This window comes from Lepidothrix coronata, unplaced genomic scaffold (genome assembly GCF_001604755.1).
Source record: "Lepidothrix coronata isolate B3197 unplaced genomic scaffold, Lepidothrix_coronata-1.0 Scaffold14, whole genome shotgun sequence".
In the NCBI taxonomy this organism is placed as follows: Eukaryota; Metazoa; Chordata; class Aves; order Passeriformes; family Pipridae; genus Lepidothrix; species Lepidothrix coronata.
Window position 1 is genome coordinate 2,326,915 of NW_016690194.1, and position 17,858 is coordinate 2,344,772.

The 17,858-nt window shown below is 38.2% G+C and overlaps 1 protein-coding gene across 5 annotated transcripts in view; it reads right to left on the reverse strand.

Annotated features, from left to right (window-relative positions):
* PRUNE2 (prune homolog 2) overlaps positions 1-17,858 on the reverse strand; it is a 148,545-nt gene that overhangs the window by 4,186 nt on the left and 126,501 nt on the right. Inside the window, exons 13-19 of one of the 5 annotated variants that reach the window (XM_017806204.1) lie at positions 13,883-13,985; positions 10,170-10,301; positions 9,937-10,023; positions 5,125-5,223; positions 3,171-3,206; positions 2,607-2,645; positions 1,027-1,074 (exon numbers count right to left, since the gene is read on the reverse strand). In XM_017806204.1, the coding sequence (XP_017661693.1) occupies positions 1,027-1,074; positions 2,607-2,645; positions 3,171-3,206; positions 5,125-5,223; positions 9,937-10,023; positions 10,170-10,301; positions 13,883-13,985 (544 nt within the window). The remainder of the gene's footprint in view (positions 1-1,026; positions 1,075-2,606; positions 2,646-3,170; positions 3,207-5,124; positions 5,224-9,936; positions 10,024-10,169; positions 10,302-13,882; positions 13,986-17,858) is intronic. The other 4 variants (XM_017806206.1, XM_017806207.1, XM_017806208.1 and 1 more) reach the window with 4 other exon arrangements.

Here is a 17,858-nt window from a genome sequence, read left to right on the forward strand (position 1 = left end):
CTTACTAGAGTACTGTTTTATTCTTAAAAACCAAAGCTACATTTTATTTATGCATCTTTTTGCTACATGTACTTCTAATTATTTGCCTGCTTATCAATACTCATGTTATTGATAGAATCTTACTGAGGAGTCAGGTTTACTATATGATAGTCCCTGAACAACATTCCAGGGTGAGACACCACTATATTTCTACACACCAACCAGATGGGTAGGGATAGCAAAGTCCTCAGTCACTCCTCCCCTGTACACACTGGCCAGGAATATACTCTCTGCTGCAATAGCTGGTTCTCCTGACATCCTGTTCTAGCAAGGAACTGTTAGTGCTTGTGTGACACACTACCACACTACAGCTACAAATACTCTCACTGATGAACAGTAAGAGCAGTGCAGGGTTTTCCATTTTCATGCTTCAGTTACAGTATCAGACAGAGGAGCAGCATACCAGAGGACTGACATATTCCCATTTCCAAGGGAAACAGTGCAGCTTTGAAAGGAAAAGATGTAGAGATGCTTGAGGTTTAATCAGGAAAATAACTATGAAAGAAGCTGAGAAGCAGAAAAGCAAAGAGAAGGCAGATGATGAGAGCGTGGTCCAGAAATCAAAATAAAATACAAGACTTTTTAATCTCTGAATGAGAATGGTAAGCTTACCTCTTTACTTTTAATTGAGGATAAAGCATGGGACCATCTTCACTCTGATCATGCTGCACTTTTTCTACCTGCTTTTCATATAACTTAACCTGAATATCTTCAGGTTAGGAATTATATCTGTCTCTGCTTGGAAATGGTCAAGGACACTTCAAACACATTTGCAATGCAATACAAATATAACAAATATTCAGTATACAATATATAAATTATATAAAATATAAATTTAATAAAGCTTCATTGCTTTTTCCTGAATATTACCATAAAAGTATTTAGGTCTCTAAAAATCTTTATGGAGTCTACCCAGCCTCAGTTCCTAGCAGCATGGCTGTAAAATAATGTTAAACTGCAATGACAGTATTAGGCATAAGTTCTTACTCCTGCTCCACTGAAGTCATTTCTGGATCATTTGAGAGGCAGCTAGTTCTGGATGCAAGGAAAAAGAGGAGTAAACATTTCTTCTGTGGTTTTTTGTCTCTTTTTAAATATGACATAAAATTTGGGGATGTAATAACTAACTGTAGTGAATATCTTTGACAGCACAACACACAAACGTTGTTAAGAATGTAGTGATCTTAGTGATTGCAACACACATTAGTTTGAGTAATAAATTTTTAAGCTATTTCTTTAAGTCAGGGAAGGGAAATGCACTACAGTGACTTCATACATCCAACAGTAACAACAATCAGTGATGCCTCACATGAATATTTAGTTCCCCTTTCACTTGTTATGCTGCAGCCTCTACTATTTTAAATGGAGTAACAAGAAAGCAGCTTTCTTCCAGAGAGTTTTCACCGTCACATATACAATGCATTTGAAAATGTTTGAATAGAAGAGATAGAAGTTGCATTTCAAGGCTAGGTGGGTTTCTTTGTTTAACAAAATATTCAGGTGATATCAAATAACTACTTATGTGAATGCATTGCTTCTGAGGCAGTTTAACTGCTAGAATCAAAAAGCAGTGGCCAGTGATTTGGATATTTCTCTATGATTGTTTTAAAAACCAGTCTCAGGAGAACAGGAGGAAAATGTGTACTGTAAAAGAAGAAACAGTAGGAAAAAGTACAGCAAAGCAGAAGCCATAAGAGGAAAATCCTGAAGTGCAAAAGTTGAAGGAAAGAGACTGAAAAGAAACTCCAGACCTCAAAATCTTTGGTTATAAAAAACAAAAATGGGAAAATGTTATATTAGAACCAGCAGACACAGGCTCCTTTTCCAGAATCTTTTCTAAAATACACATATGAAGAAAGTGCACTGGATACTTTCTAAGCTCTTCTCAATGAGTCAAGTCTTTCTAGTTAAGTATTTCTTTGGTACCTTATACCATACTGCCTCAGTGTCAAAGCACATAAACTCATAACTCATAAGGAGTTATAAATTTAAAGTGTCTGAGCATCAGCTGCCACTGATTTATTAAGTGACCACCTACAGTACAATATTATTATCAAGTAGTACAATATTATTATCAAGTATTAATTCCCTGGCCTATCCAGCCAATGATGGAAAAAAAGGAGAATTTATGTACCTAACTTAACTGAGAATGAGGTACAAGAGCTAGACCTAATTTAGTAAATTGTAAAAAAAAAAAAATAAAATTAAAAATAACTACTTTTTTAAAACTGACATAACAGATGAAGGGTAGAAAATGTTTAATGATCCATTTTAATGGAGTAAATAAGTGATTTCAGTCATCCCCATGAGTACAGAAACCATAATCAAAAAACAGCAAAAAAGTTTTTTATAGCGTAAGGGTGTGATTCCTTCTTACTCAGACCCAGCAGTACAAAAGAAGGCTGCTTTTAGTGAGAGGGGAAGTCAATTTACAAATATGACAACTTACACAGTAATTGAAACTACAAGCTGATCTTTGTACCAAACACATAGTGTACTACTACATTCAAACTATTCCTGTGAAACAAGTAAATATAATGCCAGCATCCAGCTGAAAGCTATCTTACTTAGCTGTTTCTGAAGCTTCCCTCAGCTCTTCGTCCAGTCTGCACGAGTAAAAGTTATTGATACAAAGAAACAGAGAAGCAAGCAGAGCATAAGAGAGAAGCAGAGCAATAGCAGAGCAAAGAACAAGTATAGTACATGCTTCTAAAACAGGAACCCAGTATGATTTAGGGCACACTGACCCTAAAGCTCCTCAGTTCAGTATGATACCATTTATCCCTGTGCTCAACCCACCTTAAATTTGTAACTCTTACTGAGCTCATTTGGAGGCAGACAGAGAAGCAGCAGGGGTCTGAGGCATGCCTAGTGGACAAAGCTGAAAGCATTTAGTTGCTCTATCAGATAATATTAAACTAGCTGCAGCCTGGGCCAAGTCAAGGACATTTACAGTTCAGTGAGTTTTATTTGCAAGAGAGGCTGATCTCAACAGCTTGAAGGGGAAAGTAAGATTCCACATCATTGCAAGTCCTCTCTCATTCAGCTGTTGAGGTCGCCTGCAGGTGAAAGGCTGTCACACAGATTCACTCCATTATGAGCGGCAGCAGGGGCTAGAAAGCAGGTTTTACCTCATTCTTCTCTTAATACACTTCTCTTCATCATACCTTACAAGATAAGAGTGGACGAAGGAAGAGAAAAGATGTAAAATATCATATGATACAGCAAGTATATTGTATCCCACTTCAGTAAAAACTACCAACTAACCACACAACCCAAATACTATGTACTTTCTACAGGTGGGATTCCTCTTGAGCACAGGTGGTATATTTGTTCTTGCCAATGGAGCAATTATGAAGCCAAAACATTAAATGTAATTTTCTACAGGAACCTTTCTCAACTTGCAGTAGAAGGGAAATTATCAGCTGAACGCTGCTCTCCTCCCTATGCTATGGGAATAACCACTCACAGTGTCTTGAATGCACAGAGCCACTAAGTCTTGTTATCACAGCATCTTGAAAATGCTTCCCACCAATAGGCATAATTGTCACCTTTCGAGTTCTATCTTTTTCAGCAAAATCATGATCTCTCATCCGGCTGCTGATGACATGAAGTAGGCAGTTCCCTAAAATTTCTTCAGTTTTAAGTACTAAAGTTTATTTGGTACTAATGCTGTGATCTTTTCACCTTTGGTCTGAGAGGTGAATGAACTTCCCCAACACTACAAGGAAGTAAAAATGTGTATAACACAGATGTGTATGCTGCTGCAGCCTAACAGTAAACACAGCAAATAAACAGAGACAGAAACTGAGTATCGCGTTAAGGTTTCTATCAAAAGGAACTATAAGAAATTAAAATTTTTATAGGAATCAAAAGAGGGAGGGAGGGAGGAAGGGAGGGAAGAAGGGAGAGAGGGAGGATGAAAAATTGTTAGGGATGTTAAGACATTATGGACATGTCTTTCTCAGTTGACTAACGGTCTCTGTTCCACATTCTTAGCATCACTCCACCTCTGAAAAAGTTACAGCAGCAAATGAAATTGAGTGAAAGTCTCTATGACCTCTGATTTCACAACTGTAATTTGCTGCTTTCACAAGTGCCATTGCCAGAACTGAGCTTCCCACTTGCTCTCTGGAATTACACCATTAGCTCAATGAAGGAAATTATGTTGCTTTGCAACTAATGTGAGACAGGTATGAAAACTCCTGTCTGGGTCGAAGAGATCTATGACAGCTCCAAAAGCTGTCACTGAAAAACCATAAGGAAAAGACAATCATACTTGTGTATCTGCTCATCAAATTACTTACTAGAACAGAATGTTTCGCTGTTGAAAACCTAAGACATTTGATAAAGAGAACAATTAAAAAAAGCCCAAACAAACAACATCCCTGAGCAGGATTGTCTATTTAATAGAAACTATATGAAACCCATGAATTTTTCAATCAGTCTTGTTTTCTGTCTTGGTATATGATTCCATTTTGTTGTTTTCAGGTCTGAAAAGAAGTCAGTTGGGATGAGCAATAACAATCAACTTTCTACAATTTTTTAATATATACTTTCCTTACTTTACTTTCCTTTTAATAGATACTGCCCTTTAAATGCCTGCATTTAAAAAACTTCTGGACATAAGTGGCAAAAACCGAGAAAATGTCTTTCAGTGGTTCTGGATTTAAACACGAAAATCAACAAGATAAGGGAAGGTGAATGTATGGACTTTCAGTGGTCTCCTATTGAACAGGCTATCTTTTAGTTATTGTTTCAGTTCAAAGCCCTGTATGACTAAAACTTAAAAACACTTTTACTTAAAAAGGTATGGAAAAATATGGCATAGATGATACCCGTGGAAAGGTTAAACTATTCTCCTTCTCCCCAAGGAGTATATCTTTATTGTGTTTTGTGTTTCCATTATACAGTGGCTTCCTGCTTCTGAGTTTGACAGTGAAATGTTTGTGGAACAACACATAAGCATTTTTAAGATTATCAGGAAAGTATTTTCTGGTTTTTTTACAGAGTCTTAAACACTATTATTAGTTTGTGGAAATAGTTTCCATTAGAACAAGTGCACGCTTACTGTACATCACTTACTTGACAATACTGTCTGGTATTTGCACATATTCCATTGGAATCATCTCATGAAGCTCTGCCAATGTGTTGACATACTGTATCTTACTGCTGAACTTAGAGCTGAAACACAGAAAAAACCGTATTAATTGACTTTGTCCCCCAATCCTTTATGATATATTAAAAATAAATGAAGGCATGTATTAAATAATTAAGCACTTTGATATTCATATTTCAATTACAGAGCTCAGCTAATCATGAGCCTACCTGAATTCTAGTGAGGCTGAAATTGAGTCTAGACCTTTGGCTGTTCCTTTCTTAGGCTGAATCACAGTATTTAGGACATTATAAATTGTAATGCCTACCTGCTAGACAATGCAATTAGCTTTACAGTTTGAAGGAGATGTGTTAAAATTCTGAAAAGAATCTCTTAGAGAATACTTACATGTAAAAAGAGATGGGAAGCATTCACTTAACATGATCATAATCATCACGATGGTTAACAAGTGATCATGATGACTTAGCATTTCTATTTTACACTGATTCTCAATCAAACATAATAAAACTGAACTTCCTCATTTGTTCAGACAAGTACAGATATGATTGTGTCTATTCTTACTGTGGAGCCTTCTTATGATGAAATACCTTTTTTATTTCAGCTGTGCTAAATGACTCATTTATTGTGGTTGAAAAATGATCATTTGGAAAAAGGCTAAATTGTCCACAAAACACACTTAAAAACATAAGGCTATTCACTTGGCTAACCTAAGTTATTTGATATGTATGAGGTTATGAGAAGTCCATCTCATTTGGCTCATAAAGCAAGGCACGCACACTGGAGCAGGCCAATGGTCACATTTAGGATGCAAGCATCACTCACAACCGACCAGTCAAAGCATGATAACACACAGGTAATTCTTAGCATTTTATTCAAAATGTTAATCATAGACTGCAGCATCAGAACGGCCAGCTAAAGTAACTTGGCAAGCTGCAAGCCAATCAGAAGCTTCTAAAGATGGGGGAGCAGGGCAGATTTAAAAAAATCTTTCAAAGGTTACTTTTTCCCCTTGAGGATTCTCCTGGGCCCACTAACTCCACTACAGTGACTGACTTCTAAGTAATTCCTTCATGTAGAAGTCAGTTTATGAGCCAAAGTAAGTCCTTGTTTCTTTCAGACTTTAGGGAAAACATGCTGCTAATAGTAGTAACTTCCTATTATTTAAATATTTCCATCAAGTGACAAATACATTTCATAGACACTTATTTTATTAGAAATCTAATTCCTTACCTAACATAGCTCAAATGATTTTTGGTGTGAGCATCTGGTCCTAAAAGAGTACCTAGGATCTCTCTCTGCTACCTCTAGTTCTTTCATTCTGTTTTTTCAGACAACTGTTTGTAAGTCAAGATGAGTCTCAGACTCCACCAAATTTGCTTGACAGTTTTTGAGGTAAAATTGAGATAGACTTGAGATTAGCACATCTTCAGTGACTTGACAGTCCCTTGCCATTCTGATGTCTTTCAGGTTCTTAATTTCTACTGTTTTGTTCTGCATCTGAGCTGAAATACAATTAAAATAATGTTGCTCACCTTTAGCTATCTCAATGAAATCTCTGCTTGCCTTGTGACCAACTCATTTCTTACTCCAAAATTCCCACTGTGCCTGTCAGTAAACAGCTTGGGGCTACCAAACTAAGTTATAGCCATTTGGCTTCAAACTAATCAAGTTTCTATCTCCTTAACGCTGCTTATTACTGAATTGACTCTCACTTTTCACGCCTCAGGGAGTTGTTTACTCAGCTTTCTCATAAGGTTCTTCTGTCCTCAGTAAGGGTTCAAACATCTCATGTCATTTTTACAAGTCACACTGGCCATGTGTCCTGCCCACCTTTTTCACCTCTCATTTGTTCTTCATTTTCATCTTGCACAGAGACTCAGTCTACTTGGCTGAAATGGAGAGTTTTAACTGGTCTCTAGAACCATGTAGTTCAAGACTCAGCAATTCAGTACATTACACAACAACCAGTAAAGAATCAATTGTATATTGCCCCTACTATGGGAGAAACTCTTAAGGCCATACAGCAGGTGAAAACTGGCAAGGCAGATGGGGTTGATGGAATTCCACCTGAAGTCTGGGAGTATGGGGGCCAAGCACTCCATGCTAAATTCCACGAGTTTGTGGTGCGCTGTTGGGAAGTAGGCGAACTACCATCAGACCTTCATGACGCAGTCATCATCACTTTGTATAAGAAGAAGAGAGATAAATCAGACTGCTCAAATTACCATGGTATTACTCTGCTCTCCATTGCTGGCAAAATCCAGAATACTTTTGAACAGACTAATACCCGCTATAGCAGAAGAACTTCTTCCTGAAAGCCAATGTGGTTTCAGAGCCAATAGAAGTACCACAGACATGGTATTTGTTCTCAGACAACTGCAAGAGAAGTGTAGGGAACAGAACAAAGCTCTCTATGTAACCTTTGTTGATCTTAACAAAAGCTTTCGATACTGTGAGCAGAAAAGGTCTGTAGCAGATTTTGGAACATTTAGGATGTCCCCCCCAAGTTCCTTAAAATGATCATCTCACTTCATGAGGATCAGTACGGCCAAGTCAGATATGGCAATGCACTTTCTGAGCCCTTTCTAATAACCAATGGTGTGAAACAAGGTTGCGTTCTTGCACCAACTCTATTCACAATCTTCTTCTGCATGATGCTCCAAAGGGCCACGGCAGACCTTGATGAAGAAAATGGTATCTACATTTGATATTGTACCGATGGAAGCCTATTCAACCTAAGGCGACTGAAGGCCCACACTAAGACCTTAAACCATCTTGTCCGGGAGCTGCTTTACGCTGACACTGCCACCCTCATCACTCACACAGAAGTAGCTCTGCAGGGTTTAACATCCTGCTTTGCAGAATCTGCTGAGCTCTTTGGGCTGGAAGTCAGCCTGAAGAAGACAGAAGTTTTCTATCAGCCTGCACCTCAGGAAGTCTTCCATCATCCCCATATCACCACTGGCGAATCAGAGCTCAAATCAGTCCAGCAGTTTAATTACCTCGGTAGCCTCATCTCCTCGGATGGTAAGATTGACGGAGAGATAGCCAACAGATTAGCAAAGGCAAATAGAGCTTTCAGAAGACTCTATAAAAGAGTCTGGTGAAATAAACACCTGAAGAAAAGTACAAAGATCATTGTTTACAGAGCCATTGTGTTGTCTACTCTCTTATACGGGTCCAAATCATGGGTCATCTACCGCCACCACCTGCAACTCCTAGAATGCTTCCATTAATGCTGTCTCCGTACAATCCTAAACATCCACTGGTCAGATTATGTAACTAACATGTCTGTTCTAGAACAGGCAGCAGTTATGAGTATTGAGGCCATGTTGCTGAGAATACAGCTGCATTGGGCAGGGCACATCTCAAGGATGAAAGACCACTGCCTCCCCAAGATCGTGCTCTATGGTGAACTTGCCACCAGCTGCCACAAGAGAGGAGCCCCAAAGAGAAGATACAAGGACTCCCTGAAGCAATATCTCAGCCTTGGCCACATTGATTTTCATTGCTGGTCTACTCTGGACTCCAATCAGGAGGTCTGGAGACATACCATCTATAACGCTGCTGCTCCTTTTGAGAACGCACGCAGGATCACCATTGAAGAGAAAAGACAATGCAGAAAGAATCGTATCCTGCCGATACCATCCAAGGAGTCTTTCTGCTGTGCCTTTTGCAACCGATCTTGTCTATCTTGCATTGGCCTCTTTAGCCACCAGCGTGCCTGTAACAATTGTGGGTAGAGCCCTTCTCAAATCTTCATTCACAAAGCCTGGCCATGACATGAGTATCTATAGTTTTGTACCACTAATTTGCTTTGCCAAACTATTTAGAGCAAACATTTTCTCCTGTTTGTCAATGAAAAACCTGTAATCACTGCTGCTCAGTATAATCATTTTGAATAAAAGACCAATGAATCATAATTAGTTCTGATAATTCCAAGTATTGTTTCTCTGTTACTCTGGTATTTTGAATTGTCACTTTCTCCTTGGTCTTAAAGATACCACATCTGAAAGAAGAGGCTCCATTATGACACTCTGCCTTTTGCACTTTGGTAGTGACAGGAGAAATCACATTTCCCTATCCAAATGTTACCCTGTGAGGCCAGAGTACTCTGTGACAGACTCCTCCAGTATCTTCATCTGCAGTCTGGGAGCAGAACTCTCTGAGATCTGTCATGATGTATGTCATTCACTGTGTGGCTTCAGTAGAAGATGATCCTTCTCTTGCCTGAAGCATCTCCTCACACCTGTCAGTCTGCTCTCAGGATTTCAACTGCATACTTCCCTATCTGCTTCAGCGATGTGTGAGGTCTTCAAAGTCAGTAACAAATTTTTCTGCCTTTTTACTAATCAAAGCATATTTTTTGGAACCAGAACTCCTATGCATTTAAACACAACAGGTTGCAGGCAGTCCTCTAGTATGAGCAGCAACTGATGTTTAAAAACCAAGAACTGTAGCTTAATATGGTCCTATAGCCAGGATTTTTTATATAAGGTGATATGCCTTTGAGCTGGGCTCCAAACAAGACAATTTCAAGAGACTGAATTCCCAGTTCTCCATAGGCAGCGTACAAAACCATCCCTATGCTGTCTGCAACTAGATACTTATTTAAATCACTTTTTCCCCCCACTCACTTTAGGAAACTGAACTGTTAAAATCCAAACATAAGCTATAAAATGAGCACTCTTCAGTGAAAGATTAACAGCTATGTTTGATGATGTAGGGTACTTATGTATTCTTAGGGACATAGAAAATCACCGGTATTCATTACATACCTTATAAAAGGTCGTGTCACAGCCAGAATTGTCCTGATAAACCATGATGGATGAACAATTATAAATGATTTCAGATTCTTCCGTAATCTAAGTAAAAAAGCAATGGTTTCTTAAAAACAACAGAAAGCCCCACAAAAGATACAGAAAGATCATATACAGTGAACACTGGCATACAGGGGAGTAACAGAAATGGACAGTGTTTAAAATAATGGATTAAGGAAAATATTACTGACCGTCGATCAATCATCTGGTAACATTTTTTCATCCAACCCAATCCAGGCATCCTCCTTCTTGGTGTTGCTCCATTCAAGTAGACAATCATATAATCTTCAGCTACCATCAGCTCCAAGGTACTGATTACATAGCTGGTAAAAGTACACATGTCAGTGAGCACAAACTGTACATTATCTGCTTAAGCCCAAACTAAATCAATCTACTAGGAATAAATCAAGGCAGACTACGCAATTTATTACAAGAGAAGCTTTTCTTTTCCTTTAAACCGAAGCAAACATTTAGCACTGGTCACTGTGGTACCTGTAGATGTATAACTAGAAAACCATAGTCTTACCTCTGTCTTCAAAAATATGTGGTTTCCTTACAAAAATACTGTTTCTTAGTGAGTTTTCAAATCTCACTAGTGACTTTGCTGTTTCTTAAAAAGACATTAACTCATAAGATTTTGCAAGGGAGAACATGGCAGGACCATGTGAAGCCCTAAGAACTTCCAAAATTAACTACTGAGAAACTTCTATTCACTATTCTAATCATCAAGGTTGATGAAGTTTGTTCAATGCAAAAATAAAAAGTGTCAGGAGAAGACAGGGGTGAACTTGTTTAAAATTTTTCTGATCCTCACACTACTACTACCGAGTCTGTGACTGCAAACTACAAACTCTTTGAAACTCGAGGCTAATAAAACTTGTCCATCAACCTGACTTCTGATGGGAGAGATCACTCCATGACATAACTTCATTTTGTGAGCAAAACACTCCAAACACTCATTCATCCTACCCAGAAGAGCACACTACTCAGTCAAATGGGAGGACAATTTTAAATTCTTGTCTAGGACGATATGTGCAGATGCTCCACTCAGTAGTCCCTACCTCATTTGGCAGCTGATCATCACAGGAATATTCAAATTGTTTTCTCTACTAAGCAGCCTCAAGGCATGCCTCTGTAAAAACTCGAATGAAAAACCACAAGTCACACCTTAAAAACCTGAATGCCTGAGTGCATTCACTACAAAAGGCAGTTCTATCCCTGAGCACAATGGCACCTTTCACATGTGTGTGGGAATGTTCACGATCTAATCTGACCCTGAAATTCCTTAGGATGCAATGTCTTTAAAAGAATTGTAGGAAATCTAGTTCTGACCAAAGAGAGTGATATTTTACCTGGGCATAAAGTAGGCAGCCATTAAGTAGACCAGTTCCATGCATTTGATAAATCCCATCTAAATCACTACTCACTCAATGCATTTCAATGCTCTTTCTTACCTTGCAGTTGTGCATTCCCTGCTTTTGCCTGATACTTGTAAAGGCTCATGTCTAACAGTGAAATAGCAAAGCAAGGGATTGCATGGAGATTTTGATGCATAAAGCTTAATTTAACTGAACCTACTGACTACCTGACAAGTTACGAAATTAGCCCTTCTCACAGGGCACAGCATCTAGTGCTTTAAAGGCGTTGAACCATACAGAAGTATGTGTAAGTACTTACCAAAACAGTCTGAAAAATATCTGTGTTTACTAAGGGCAAAGGGAATTGTGAATATTATGAATAATCAGTTATAATAAGAACAATCATAAAGGACTATTATGGCAAAAAAGAATCTCTGATAGTTTTTTAGTCAGATCTCACTTATCTCACATACTTTCATTCAACAGCTCTTATCCAATTTAGGTTGTGTTAGACCATTTGCCATTTTAAGGATGCTGAGCTTCCTTGTAAACCTTACCTATCTAGCAATTTCTTATTATTTGATAATAATGGCAATTTCTTTATTATTTGAAAAGGTGGACAGAATTTTTCTCATTGACTAGAACAAATTCCTCACTCTGCAAGCAAAGCAATGATTTTGTTTTCAAAGTGTGATTTTTCAAGTTGAGATTCTTCTAAAAAATTTTTAATCTGTTGACTGTGTCAGGCAGCCACAAATTAAACAGCAGAATTTTTTGTGTGGTTCTTCATTATCTAGAAGGACTGCTCTAGAAGATGTCTCAAGCATTTTGACCAAACTCCATCCTTCAAAAACAGTTTTACAGGAGTAGTCAAGATAACAAACAGGAACAAGATAATGGGAAATGTGAAAGGAATCCAGATGGGAAAGTAACTGCAAAACTTGGCAGCAACTGAGGACACTTATTAATCAGAAACTAGAGGTGGCCTATACATTGCACGTACATTATTATCCATCAGAAATATGCTGTATTAAAAATGGAAAGAGATTCAGTGATTTGCAGGTCTCTCCAGATTGCTATATAATTCAATAGTAAAGAATTAACAAATGTTTAAATATATGAGTTATTGCACATTTAGTAAACTGTTGCAATCCCTCTACTTCTATGCAATTAAAAGGCCTACAATTGGAAGAAAGGGGCGAACTAATTTTCCCTTTTCTTGTTGTCTCAGAGAGAGCCAAGAGATAAGCCTTAAAATAAGCTGAAGGTTCACAGCCAACCTGAACACTCTCTTATACTACTACTCTAGAGAAAGTTATTTTAAAACTGACTTTGGCAGTAACCTCAAGCCATGTGGAAAAGGTTCTTAGGGCTTTCTCTGCAAAGTCCATTTACCACCAGCTCTATCTGGACAAGGGTCTTGGGTGAAGACAAAGAAGAACTATTGAATGCCAGTCACAGTTATTCTCAGCTTTGTTCCTTACTTATCAAGTTGCAACCACTGTAGTAATTCCTGCCTACCTTTTAAATCACTGGGCATTGTGTATATCAGTTATCAGATATAGATTACATGGGGCTCTTAGAGGCTCTACCAGGCAAATGACAGCAGTTGTTCTGAGCAGGAACTAAAGCACCCATTCTTGTTTTTCACTCATAAAGACAATGTTAAAGGCATTGGCTATCACCAAGTGCATCTTCAAGGACTGGAATTTTAAGGAGACTTTGGTCTGTGCTCTAGTGCCCTGTAAGCTGCAAATGGCAAATGCCAGGTCTTCTGCTGGCTTTAGAAATTACTTCTGGGGTTTAGCACAGAAAACACTGGACAGATTGATTTTTTTAACAGCTGTAAGTGGAAGTAGCTGGAGATACTTGAGGGTAGTGCTGCCTTCCCAATTTTTGGCTGCCAAAACAAATTGCTATTAGGAGTAATTTTCCTGTGATAAATTTGGAGTTTTGTGGCCAAATCTGTGTCCTGCCCAACTGGCCCCTGCCACTTCTAGATGAAGCAGAAGCAGCCGGAGTCAGGAAACTTAGAGCTGTTTGTGTCAGTAACTGCCATTTATTCTGTATTTTAAAAACAAGTGTCAAAAAATGGCCCTGTGACTTCTGAACACAGCACAGCATATATTAAAAATATATACAGTGATACATCATGATAATATAAAATCAACAACACATAGTGAGAAACAGTCTGGTGGTGTAAGCCTTGCTGATTGTTCTCAGCGAGAGATGGAAATCACTAGTGAAACAGTGCAAAGACTGTAGTCCCAAGGAGTTGAAGATACTGCATTCCTTGACATTTAGGGAAATACTACAGTCAGATTTGGTACTGACAAATACATCTTAATTTTGGGGGGTGAATAGGTAAAAAATAACAAAATAATACTCCAATGAGAAGTTTATCTAAAACTACTGTTTTCCTTGTCATTCAGATCACTCCACTTCTAATGACCAAAATTACCTCTTAATTAAAGACAGGTTACCTCTCACTGTATAATTATGAGTACTAACTCAAGACTCTGCTACATTGCTTATGTATCACTCACAGGAAAAGGTTTTCCATGACATAGTTGTAATCAGTTTGACTGCTGTCTGGCAAGAAGCATGCTGCAAACACAATGATAGCATTCAGACCATCACCATAATATCCTGTGGAAAAAAAATGAAAAGGCATTTTTATCTTTGTCAAAGGCTTTTAACAGAATAAATTTAAAAAGAAATCTCAAAGTCCTGTAACAGAGCTACTGTGTCTAATGCTGAAGCAGACTGAAAATGTATGAACTATCATCAAGTCATAAGGACGTATGAGAGTCAGTTGAATTCTCAAAAAACACACTTAGCACAACAATTAGTAAACTTTTTATAGAGACCAGCAAAAACACCTTCTAAGGCTTCTACTTAAGGTTTATTGCATCTCTGTGGCAATTATGTGCTGAATGCTCACCTCAGATTGAGCAATAAGGAGCTAAAGAAAATCTCCTACATTTGCTGTCTTGCATTGTTTGAATGATGTTTCGCAAAGTCTTCCAATCCAATATCAGTTGGTTTGTGCAGCTCCAATGGCTTTAGGATATTACAATTATGACTCCATACCACTATACCATAAGAGCTCCTGGGGACCAGTTAAATCCTTTCTTGCAAGTTTTGTGTAAATTACTTTTTTACCTTGGACACTCCAATCATCCAATACTGGCATTCTCTGGGCTGCACCACTGCCTAATAACAGCTGTAAACCCTCAAAGCTGTAGCACTACCATTCTGGGGTCCAGGATGTTGCTTGTTACCCAAAATAAAATATTTTCTTCTTCTGATGGATTAATGATGGTTAGTCTTCTCCACAATCCTGTATTACTAATGATAAATAAAAAATACTTCTGCATTTCAGTTTTAAGTTTTGCTTAAAGGATACGTGCAATCAGGAGGGAATTTATAAAGATGCTGTAGAAATGGTTGTAAATAGATAGCACTAATGATGCAGAGAGACAAAGCTGGATATACTCAGAGAACAACTCAAAAGCTTTTCAAAAGAATCTAGAAGAAACTGACCATGACGGGGAGATGATAATGTTTGTGAAGGAAGGAAACTTTCATTTCCCTTAGAGACAGTAACACATTCCTAACAAAAATTAAAGGATAATACCACGACTTAACCAACCCTTCTAAAAGGAGATTTTAAGACTTCCACAGTGCTTTTTTGATACCAGAGGACAGCATCTAACTAAAATGCTCATGGAACTCCAGTCCTGTTTTTGGCACAAATTATTGTTTCAGCTAGATTATTATGGAATTGTGTTGTGTTTGGCTGGGATACACTTAGTTTTCTTCACGGTGGCTAATACAGGGCTATGTTTTGGATTTGGACTGAAAACAGTGTTGATAATATAGAAATGTTTTTGTTATTGCTCAGCAGTGCTTGCACAGAGCCAAGGCCTTTTTCACTTCTTGTACTGCTCTCCCCCTCAGTGAGTAGGCTGAGGGTGCATAAGAAGTTGGGAGGGGACACTGCCAGGACAGCTGACCCCAATGGACCCAAAGGATATTCTATACCATATGGCATGATGCTCAGCATACAGAGCCATGGGGAGAAGAACGAAGGGGGGAAGTTGGGAGTGATGGTGTTTGTCTTCCCAAGTCACTGCTACTCATAGTGGAGCTCTGCTTTCCCAGTGATGGGAAGCAGTAAATGAATTCCTTGGTTTGATTTGCTGGAGTGCACAGCTTTTGCTTTACCTATTAAACTGTCCTTATCTCAACCCATAAGCTTATTCACTCTTACCCTTCTGATTCACCATAGGGAGGAGTGAGTGAGTGAGTGAGTGGCTGTGTGGGGCTTGGTTGCCAGCTGGGGTTAACCAACAACAGGAATAAAGCAGTATTTCTTTTCTCCTCAGGCTTCAAATAGGGAGGACATTTCTTTCCTTCCATAAAATTAAAAGAAAACTTTAAAAGATTTTATATCATGCTGCCATAAAGTAATCTGCCCAGCTGGCACAGGAGTTTTATAGCAAGAGCACTTTGTGGCAGGTGTGCCCACTAAAATACACGGAACAGTCCAAAGTTCATGGAAAGCAAAATGATTATGTGCAGATGCTAACTAACAACCCATGGAAGAAAAACCCACAGATAAGTCTAAACCACTTTTCCTCACACACGCTTGAAGGGAAGGAATGTTCATCCAAGGGAGAAGTGCATTTTAATTCACCACTAGAAGGCAGTAAATGCCATTTGCCCAAATTCTCAGCCTATGCAAAGAGAAATATGTTGAAGACAACCTCATGCCTACACTGCCAAGTCTACTCTCCCCTTTCCTATTTTGTGGCTACCACATAAATTCTGCATTTGCTGTTATCTGTCATTTGTCAGGGAGGAATATTCAGTAGACCATCAAATCATCAAGATTGCTTGACTTCCAATTAACTAATTTTAGTCAGAATCTATTATTAATCTTGAGGTTAAAGGAAAGATTCCTGGCCCTCTAAACACTCCACTAAAGTATTGCCAAGTGAACTTCATACAGAATAGGCCTAGTTGCCATAATGCAGAAACTGTTAGAGCTGTGCAAAGTCTTCCCACAATCCATGCAACTAAATGATTTTGGTTTCCACATCTCCAGTTTGCAACTTCATTTAATCCAGTCCTTAACCTACTTTGATTTGGCTAGATATGAGGCAAAATTTCCAATTTAGGCACCGGCAGACTGAAACTTATTGTTCTATGTCACACTGTTTGTCTAATGGCTAACTCCACTGACCAGTACCCTTTCAAAAGTAAAGGAAACTTAATGCTCTTTATCTTAGATTTGAGTGATCTAACAAAACAAGGTGTCAGACACGTAAAATTTGAATTCAAATTATTTCATACTGAGAGTTGAACTGAGTTACCTAGACTCCCATTGATAACTGTGCATTATTGTGTACTTCACAATTGCCATCAGAGATGTCTGCCAGAGCTACTTATTCACTCGCTAAAATGGACTAGTATTTATTCTTCACAAATGCTGATATACACATATACATCAGCATCTACTAGGAAACAGTTTTCACCACAAATGTATATTGACTAGTTTACAGCATAAAAAAAATACATAAACACAATTAGTAAGGCCCCAAAGTATTTTGTGTTTGTTTCCTAAATTATGCCATCTGTGTCTGTTTGCTAAACTGTGTCTGAGGTGTCATCATATTCATAAATCTTTGATGGTGGTGTGGTAGTGCACAAATGCTTGGAGGTTTGAACATTATTAATTCTGATTAAACCTTCTGCACACTGGCCACCATTAATACCTGTAGGCTAGCATTTATCTGCTTTTTAATGTAAATGGGCAAATCTGAGAACCACATCCTCGGGTAATATAACTAACCATAATTTATTTATGTCACTTTTACCAGATAGAGATTCAACACTGAAAATATACTGGAAAAAATGGCTGACCTTTAAATGATGTTACAGACCAACAACACCGTGACAAAAGCATCCTCATATAAACTCACAAATCTCACCTCTGAGAGGCTGAGTTGCCTACCTCAGGTTTTGCAGGAATAGAACAACTCATCCTTACACAACACTTTACTTAACAGAGAGTAAAGAGAGTCCTTGAAAGATACAGAGTCCAAAGATAATCTAAACCTGAGACAAATAGGAAAAGGCACTTAGAAAGCTTTGTTTCTCTTTCTTCCGTTAATAGCTAGAGTAATATTTAGCCATTTGTATTAATTTATACAGAAGTGTACTAGTAACACCAAAACTACAAATTCTCCAACTCAGCATATTCTGTGATTCTCTGAAGAGGCTGGGGAGCAGATGAGCAAATTAGACAATATAACAAGCATACAAGGTCATTCTCCTACTTTAAATGTTTTTTCGATACGTTATTTGATTTTCATTAACAAATCACGTGAAAAAAACCCATAAACCAGTTCCTGGTGAAATGCTGCCAACAACTATAAATGGCAGAAAAACAGCATAGGGAGCTTAGCCAGATGAATGAAAACCGCAGGGCTTTCTGTATCTTTGCTTTTGCCA